This window comes from Kogia breviceps, chromosome 17, assembly GCF_026419965.1.
Source record: "Kogia breviceps isolate mKogBre1 chromosome 17, mKogBre1 haplotype 1, whole genome shotgun sequence".
Taxonomy (NCBI): domain Eukaryota; kingdom Metazoa; phylum Chordata; class Mammalia; order Artiodactyla; family Physeteridae; genus Kogia; species Kogia breviceps.
Genome location: NC_081326.1, coordinates 1,924,576 through 1,933,703, shown reverse-complemented (window position 1 = coordinate 1,933,703; position 9,128 = coordinate 1,924,576). Strand labels below are relative to the sequence as shown.

Sequence of the window (9,128 nt, the reverse complement as noted above, 5' to 3'; positions counted from 1 at the left end):
GGGTGGGGCTTTTCACTAAACTGAATCAGCAGCATTCATGAAGGAAGGATGCCAAGGGTGTCAGCCGCCCCAAATTCTCCAGGCAGGAAACAGGCTGATAAAATACTCAATCGCAAACCTGCTACCTTTCATGAAAAAAGAAGGATGGCTCTACGGGTGGAGACAGGGAACCAGAGGATGGGCCTACAAGCCCAGAGGACAGTCAGGAATTCGGAGGGTGAATATGTGAGCCCAGATGATTATCCCGAGGTCCTGAAACCTAATGGTGACAGCCACAAGTTTGTTCTCTATGTCTGAGTCTGTTTCTGTTTCGTAGGTAAGTTCATTTGTGTCCTATTTTAGATTCGATTGGAAAATGAGGAAAAGACCTATAGAAACACCTCACTGAAATGTTTCTCTTCACTGAAGAGGATATACTGATGGTAAGTAAGCACATAGAAAGATGTTCAGAATCACTACTAGTAGGACAGTTAAAAAAAAATAATGGGGCTTCCCTGGTGGCGCAGTGGTTGAGAGCCCGCCTGCCGATGCAGGGGACGCGGGTTCGTGCCCAGGTCCGGGAGGATCCCACGTGCCGCGGAGCGGCTGGGCCCGTGAGCCGTGGCCGCTGCGCCTGCGCGTCCGGAGCCTGTGCTCCGCAACGGGAGAGGCCACAAGAGTGAGAGAGAGGCCCGCGTACTGCAAAATATAAAACATAAAAATAATAATGACAATACTAAAGGCCGGTGAGGATGTGGAAAATCTAGTTCTCTGATATATTACCGGTGAGAATGTAAAATGGTATAACCACTCGAAAATAGCCTGGCAGGGGCTTTCCTGGTGGCGCAGTGGTTGAGAATCTGCCTGCCAATTCAGGGGACACGGGGTCGAGCCCTGGTCTGGGAAGATCCCACATGCCGTGGAGCAACTAAGCCCGTGCGCCACAACTACTGAGCCTGCGCTCTAGAGCCCATGAGCCACAACTACTGAGCCCGTGTGCCTCAACTACTGAAGCCTGTGCTCTAGAGCCCGTGCTCCGCAACAAGAGAAGCCACCGCAATGAGAAGCCCACGCACCGCAACGAAGAGTAACCCCCGCTCGCCGCAACTAGAGAAAGCCCGTGCGCAGCAACAAAGACCCAATGCAGTCATAAATAAATAAATTTATTTTTTAAAAAAGAAAGGAAATAGCCTGGAAAACTCTTAAAAAACTAATCATACACTTACTATGTGACCCAGAAATTTTACTTCTGGGTATTTGTCCAAAAGAAATGAAAGCTTATGTCTGCAGAAAAAAAATTATGCATAGCATAATTATGCATAATTATGCATAGCGCTTTTATTTGTAATAGCCCCAAATTGGAAATAATCAGGGTGTCCCTCAATAGATGATGAAAAGTTCAATTAACGGTGGTACATCTGTACCATGAAATGCTAGTCAGCAATGAAAAGGGACACACTATTTTTTAAAAAATTTAATTTATTTAATTTTGTCTGTGTTGGGTCTTCGTTGCTGTGTGTGGGCTTTCTCTAGTTGTGGTGAGTGGGGGCTGCTCTTTGTTGTGGTGCGTGGGTTTCTCACTGCAGTGGCTTCTCTTGCTGCGGAGCAATGGGCTCTAGGTGCACGGGCTTCAGTAGTTTTAGCACCCGAGCTCAGTAGTTGTGGCTTGCGGGGCTCTAGAGCATAAGCTCAGTAGTTGTGGCACACGGGCTTAGTTGCTCCACGGCATGTGGAATTTTCCCAGACCAGGGCTCGAACCCGTGTCCCCTGCATTGGCAGGTGGATTCTCAACCACTGCACCACCAGGGAAGCCCGGGACACACTACTGATACAGGCAACAGCTTGGAAGGATATTAAAGATGTTAACCTGATTGAAAAATGCCAATCTCAAAATGTCATATTATTGTATGATTCCACGTTTATAACTTTCTTTACATGACAAAATTATAGACATGGAAAACAGATTAGTGGCTGTCATGGGTTAGGAATGGTGGGGAAGGGGTGGATGTGGTTATAAAGGGGTAATAGATGGGAGGTCTTTGTGATGATAGAATCGTCCTATGTCTTGACTGCAGTAGTGATTACAGGAATCTACACATGTAGTAAGATTACCTAGAGTTCTACATACAGAAGTCATGTCAGCAAGATGGTAGACTAGGACCTCCCAGCCCTCCTTCCCCCAGAAAAACAATGAACAACTACCAATGGAAGAAAGAAAGTAGCTCTGGGAAAGTTCCAGAATACAATTAAAATGCTGCAGCGAGCCAGTGGAGCATAAAAACCAAGGATGGCTGCACAGAAAAGCGTAGGGAGCATTTTACCTGCATCGGCCTTTCCTGCAGACTGCACAGCTGAGTGTAGAGAGGGAGACCCTCGGCTGCAGCCTCCCTCTGGGGGGAAAAAGGAGAGCAGGAGGGCCTCCACAGTCTGCTGATGTTGAGTGAGGGGCCGAAGACCCCGCCTTCCCTCCGTGGAGCCACCTCTGCCCCTGTGGCCCCTGCCCAGCTGGAGGCGCCCCTGAGACCCTCTCACCGCACACCCCCCATCCGCGGTGCCGTTGTGCTCCCCCAGAGTCCGTGTCTCCACAGCACCCCACATCCCTGGACGTGCTGCGGTGTGACATCCCCCAGCAGGCACCCTTGTACCTCTGCAGGGGAAGGCCTTTCGCCAGTCCGTCAAGTTTGGAAGGGACCACTGTACACTCACCAAGGCTACAAGGAACACACAAAATGAAAGAAATGTGACACTACCAAAGGAACACTAAATTTCTGGTAACCAACCCCGAAGAAATGGAGATCTACAAATTGCCTGACAAAGAATTCAAAATACGTGTTTTTTTTTTTTTTTTTTCTTTTTTGCGGTACGTGGGCCTCTCACTGTTGTGGCCTCTCCCGCTGCGGAGCACAGGCTCCGGACGCGCAGGCTCAGCGGCCACGGCTCACGGGCCCAGCCGCTCCGCGGCACGTGGGATCTTCCCGGACCGGGGCACGAACCCGCGTCCCCTGCATCGGCAGGCGGACTCTCAACCACTGCGCCACCAGGGAAGCCCAGGTTTCATTCTTAATGTTAAATAGAGCAGAAATTTTGGAAGTATCCACTCAAAGAATAGGGTCAAGTGACTTTGGGAAAGTATAATTTTATTTATAATTGCACATACAATTCCTTTATTACTTAGATTTCAATGGTTACTGAATTTGAGAAACTAAAAGCAACTTTTCAGCTTTTCAGTGTTTTGCTGTAAATACTTCCGGTGGAGGGAGGTGGTTAGACACAGCAAAGTATGTGTTTTTACATTTGTTGTTTGGTCTCAAAAGAACTGAATTCTTTGCTGTTCCAGGTTGGTTTTTTAAGACTCTTACTATAAAATAACTTTACTTAAACTTTATTTTTTTGTTGCTGTTTGTTTTTAACATATTAAGAAGTTTCAGAAAATACAGTATAGCTTTGAAATGCTGGGAAACTAATAGATCAACGTGGCATTCTGGGTGGGTAGTTCAGAGGGAAAAAAAATAAAGAAGAGTTCACTAAAGTCTCAGGCCCACAGAAGCAGCAGTGGTGCACAATTCCAGGTGATTTTCCCACATGGGAAGGGTTGCTTGAGCGGTCTTTCCGTTCACACCCACCATCACGAATAGCATCTTTGAATGTGAAAAATATCAACAAAACAACATCATATTGTGGCTCAAAGGATTCAGAAAGGCTTATAAAGGAAGAAACACTGGGGAAGGTCCATGAACAATGAGTACAATTTCCTTACTAGATGATTTATAGCCACTGGGAATACCAGGAATGGAGTATTTTCACCAAAGGAAGCCTGTTTTCCACCCAGTTTCACATCTATGAACTATATGTACTTTAGAAAAAAGATGTACTGAAAAAGTCTATTTTCAAACTTTTAGCACTGATCAGAATCACCCAGAGGACTTGTTAAATTGGGGTTGGGCCCCTTGGATTTGCACTTCTGGTGAGTTCCCTTATGATTTGATGCCTCTGGGCCCAGACTGAGGCAGGAAATAGACTGGCCCCCGGGGCAAATGGTTGGAGCACGTTCCATGTGGACCCATACTCTGAGGAGCATAACAGGACACTCGAGGAGTCTGGGCCCTGTCCGGATATTAGATAAGAGACCACATACTCCTCATTCTGTAAGTCAGGAGACCTCCCCGACTACACATGCCCAGAAAGGCTCCTTGGAGGTCCAGAGGGGAGTGATGCTAAGAGGCCCATAGGCCTCTTCAGTAGAATCCATCTTGGCTAAGAGATGTGCGCACACACGTGGGGAAATCCTGAAATAAGCCAAATACGGACTCAGAATCAGGCAAATCAAAATGACTGGCCAAAGGAAACCAGGAAGAAATGCCCCATAAAAGTGATTCACTGATTTGCGAGGGCACGACTCTCTCTCTGAGTCTGCCCCCCCCACCCCCGTGTGTCTCTCCACACGTACTGTACTCTTTTTTTTCTCCTAATAAATACTTTGTTTCACTACTTTCTGTCTTTGTGGGAATTCTTTTTCTGCAAAGCTGTAGGGCCAGGGCCTTGTCACTGACCTTTGGTCTAGTGGCTAGGATTCGGCGCTCTCACTGCCCTTACCCGACCTCAGTCACTGGCCAGGAACTGAAACCATGCTTCGAGCTGCTGCAGGCTGAGGCCACCCCAGATCAAGACCACATTTTGAGAACCATTGACTTAAAGTCTGTTTCCCTTTTCTTCTAGAGGATAGCTACTTTTATGTTGTCATAGAGAAATCCTTAATTTTGACTTTAATGTTTCTCAGTCGTGGAGTAATCTTAAGTGATCACAGTGAGCCGCAACACCAAGGAGACACCTTGGAAGAAAAGTGCTAATGGCTATAAACAAAGGTTGTCACAAATTTAAAAGATTCCCTTTCATCTCTGTCAGCTCTGAGACTGCTTTGTATTTCCTCCATTTGTAAATTATATAGATAACACTTCTCTGGAATGTAGGGTCTGAAGTTTTCTCCTTCATTTTCAAATTCTAGTCCTACTCTGGAAACATTACCGTCTTACCAAAAAACCAAATTTATGTTTCTTAAAATCAGTAAGGAAATGCCGTTGTGTGGCCCTTGTTTATCAAACAGAAAAGTAAGTACAGTGAAACTAATTCTCTTTTATTAGAGAGGAGATTGTTTTTTTTTTTTTGTTTTTTTTTTTTTGTGGGGTGGGGAAGGAGGCGATGGACTTGTAACTGTACTGAAAATAGTACAAGGAAATTTAGTTGCAGAACAAAACAGTTCCATATTTAGTAGGATTTAGTCCTGGATTTTCCCCAGACATTGCAGGTCAAATGAAAGATACAAGGAAATTCTTTCAGGCCTCAGACCAGACTTGGCACTCACTATAAACCATAACCAAGGCCTATTATGCAACAGAGATGTTTGCAAATAACTAGGTGATTTAAGGTTAATCTGGGCAACACACGAAGACCTCCAATCCTGAGGCTGAAGAGAACATGCAACAACTCTTGCCATGACTTTGGGAAATGTGAACTCCAGGATGGTGACAGTAGTTTGTATTCTGAATTTGGTTTAGTTTAATAAGCATTTGCTGAATGCCCTGCCAACTACACACTGGCATTCGCCATCTACCTTTACAAGGATTAAATCATGAGCCGCTGCAGCTGCTGACCTTCAACACCCCCTGAAAGGAGCTCAGGGTAGAGATCAGGAATGAGGCCCTCTGTGCTCCGGGAAAGGCTGGCGTTAACAGGCTTTCAGTCAGATATTCTCAGAAGATTGTATGAGCCCAATTCTTGCATCTCCTCATACCTAGAAAAGCACTAAAAGCATGAACAGTGACATCTGCTCCTGGTGACTAGCAGCCAGCCTCTGCCAAAACGTGTATAAAATCCTGTATAACACTGACCGTCCCCCACCTCTTTGGGGCGGTTTCTCAGAGCTATCTGAAAAGCTGTCTCCCGGGCTATAGTCTTGATCTTCCCGCAAGTAAAACTTAACTCACAGCTCTCACTTTGTGCATTTTTTTTTCAGTCCACAGCCTTCTGCGTGCAAATAACAGAGCATTTCCGACATTACAAGGCTCCTGCCTACCCAGGATTCTGTATTCATGAAGTATGCACTCTGGCTATTTTCTGCTTAATATTAAAACTGAAGCAACCTGGTGTGAAGAATTAAGTTACTGCAGCAAGTGTTACTTTCCTGTTGCCAGGACCACACTCGCTGCCAACACTGGACCAAGAGCTCTAGGAATAAATTGTCTTGTGGGCATCTAGATTAATCAAAGTCTAAACAAATCTCTAAATAATTCTGGATGATTGGATAATTTAAAATTATATCAGCCATTCAACAACTGCAGAGGACCAGTCTTGCAGGAGACCCTGTACTGGGATTACACATCAGTAGGAAGGCACACCCTCACCAGAACTAAATTATGCACGAGAAGTGCTAAATGCAGGCGTAATCAGAAATGGTCTGAAGGTGGAGAACCCCAGGAAGACAGAGCTGTCGGCCGATTTGCTGTTGAATCACTCACCCACAAGAACAGAACTTGGTCCTGTTTGCTAACTACATCCTTACTGGTAGTCTTACTAAAAATGACGTGGTCAAGTTTAATGCAGTTGCGGAAGAAGAACAAAAAAGTCTAGAACTCTGAAAAATTCCTATTGCAGAATGGGGAAAGTAAAGAAAATGCATAAAGAAATGAAGGGGAGAAAAGAGGGAAAATGCTGTGGCAGGTGATTCATGATTTCAGCGATTTTCCTTACTTGACCATTTTTACTTATTTAGCTTATGGTAGGAGACTTTCGGGTGCAGAGAGTCCTGCTTGGGAATTTCAGAAAGCGAACCCTTTAAGACTGTTCCGTAACCCCATCACGGTGAGTACACAGTTTGGGCCCGGGACCAAGAATGCAGGGGTCAAGGGCACCGCAGATGGAGAGACTGCAGGAGGAGCGGAGCGGCCGCTGGACCTGCACTCACACTCCGTTCACTGCAAACACAGTTGCTGAACTGAACGCCGACCGGCTCTTTAGCAACTCTGCTCCGTCTGCGAGTTCCTCCCTAGGAACCCCGGCTCTGACCTCGCTTGCAGGGTTTCCGCCAACCGTATGTGATTTAACCGCTTCTGCACACAGACAGCCACGGTGGGAAGCAGCACGGCATCCAGGGCACTCTTAAGTGTTCAACCGCTGAGGCAGCCCGCGGACAGGGTCCGCACGTCTGCAAGGACCGCAGCCGCGGGCAGAGCCCTCCCGCCGGGCAGCCCTTGGCCCTGCCTCCTCTCCCGGCGCCGCCCGACTGGGTGGAAGCCGTCAGCCTTGACGGACGGACAGGCGGCCACACGCCGCCGGGCACCGCGGAGCAGCATCAGCTCATCGACCGCCCCTAGCTCCGGAAACAGCAGCCCCACGCGGCGGGGCGGGGGCGGGGGCGAGGAGGGCGGCGGGGCGGGCGGCGGGGGCGGCGGCGGCGGCGGCTAAGCGGCCGCTGCTCTCGCGGGATCTCTCTCTGCCTCCGTGTTTTCGGGCCCCATCGAGACCTCGCGTGGTTTGGGCTAGGGGCGGGGCGAGCCGAGGGGCGGAGTCGGATGGGTCGTCCCCGGGCCTTGTTGATTTCAGCGTCCTCGCGGCGGCCCTCGCGCCCGCCGCCGTCCGCGCATGCCCGGTCCCCGCCAGCTAGGAGGCCGCGGCGCTCGGGCTTCCCCAACCAGCGTCCGGGCCCCGCCCCTCCTCCCGGCGGCGGCGGCGGCGGCGGCGGCGGCGGTGGACGTGTTGTTTTGGCGGCGGCGCTGGCTGCCGCGGAGCCAGCCGAGTCCCAGCGCCTCACCTGCGCCCGCTGCGGCGGGCCCACCGACCGCCTCGCCACAGGTAAGGCCGTCGCCCCGGGCTGGGGGCGGGGTCGGGGGCCAAGGGGCCGGAAGGGCCGAATGGGGCCGAGGGAATGAGGGAGTCAGGGGGTGGTCGGGGGCCGGGAGGGAGGGAGGTCGGGGCCGGGCGGCCGAGGGGGCGGGGGGAGGCTGGGCCCGGGGGTGGAGGCGGGTCTGGGGCCTGGAGGTCGGAAGGGCCGAGGGGCCGGGGGTCGGGGGCCGGAGGTCGGAAGGGCCGAGGGGCCGGCGGTCGGGACCGGCGGCTGAGGGTTCGAGGGGGCCTGGGGGCTGAGGGGAGGCTGGGGGCCGCGGGGTCCAAGGAGGCGGAAGGGCCGGGGGGCCGGGCCCGGGCCCCGCCGCGGCACTTTTGTTGTTTTCGGCTTCGGAGGAGGCGGACCTGCCCGCGGCGCCTCGCGCGGCCTCGGCGCTGCGGCTGGAGGGGGTCTCGGGGGCTGGAACGGCGCCGCCTTTTCTCGTTTTCGGGTCTTGGTCGGGCGGTTACTGTTGTAGAGTGCGGGCTCGTCTACCGCCGGAGTAGAGGAGACCCAGGCGTGGAACCGCACGGGGAGAAATTTTGCGAATACAATTTTTTTTTGTTTGTTTGTTCCCTACTTCCAGAACTGTGTTTCCATCTGTTCTCTTCTTAAAATTTAGAGATCCTAACTGTGTTTTTTAAATTACACGTTGGCATCCTTTGGGTACGGAGGAGGAAGTACGGTCTTCCCGATAGTTTTTGCTCGCAGTTTGTTATGTATCATTGTTGCAGAAGTAGTATGTGCTCTTTAAGGAAACACAGCGCAGCCGCACAGTGACGAAGTGTGTCCTCCCCCCGCGCCGGCCTCCCACCCATCTTTCCCTCGCTTACTGCCCAGGAGAACCAGTCTGCAAGTGTGGTGTTTAGCCATTAAGGATTTGTCTGTGCGTGTAATAAATACGGTTTAAAAACACAGTTATCACGTTATTGTAAATCGACTATACTTCAATAAGACAAAAACAAAAACCAAAATTGGGATCATATATAGTATAATAGTTCTTATTGGCCAGTTCTACTCAAGGTGGTTTCTCCATTTTATGACATACCTCATTCTTTTAAAAACCTACCGAGCTCTGTTCTTTTAATCGATGAACGTTGTCGTCCATAGTTCTGTAATCTTTTAGCTTTTAGTTAGCTTTTAATAAGGTCTACAAACTAATGTTTTGAAACATAATGTGGTAGAACTTGAGAATGTCTGCCAGTTGGGGATAGTTACATAGTAGGAAGTTGAGTAATATGTTTACATAGAGCTTAATGGTAGCTTACAGGAG

The 9,128-nt window shown here is 49.7% G+C and overlaps 1 protein-coding gene across 16 annotated transcripts in view; it reads left to right on the top strand.

Annotated features, from left to right (window-relative positions):
- Nucleotides 1-7,527: 7,527 nt before the first annotated feature.
- Nucleotides 7,528-9,128, top strand: part of PCMTD1 (protein-L-isoaspartate (D-aspartate) O-methyltransferase domain containing 1) — a 61,921-nt gene continuing 60,320 nt past the window's right edge. For 7 of the 16 annotated variants that reach the window (XR_010837505.1, XR_010837504.1, XM_067017528.1 and 4 more), the window contains exon 1: nt 7,528-7,824. Coding sequence is in view for 5 of the 16 variants with exons in the window: in XM_067017528.1 (XP_066873629.1) it covers nt 7,545-7,824 (280 nt within the window). In the remaining 11 variants the exon portion in view is untranslated. The remainder of the gene's footprint in view (nt 7,825-9,128) is intronic. The other 9 variants (XM_059042668.2, XM_067017530.1, XM_059042669.2 and 6 more) reach the window with 9 other exon arrangements.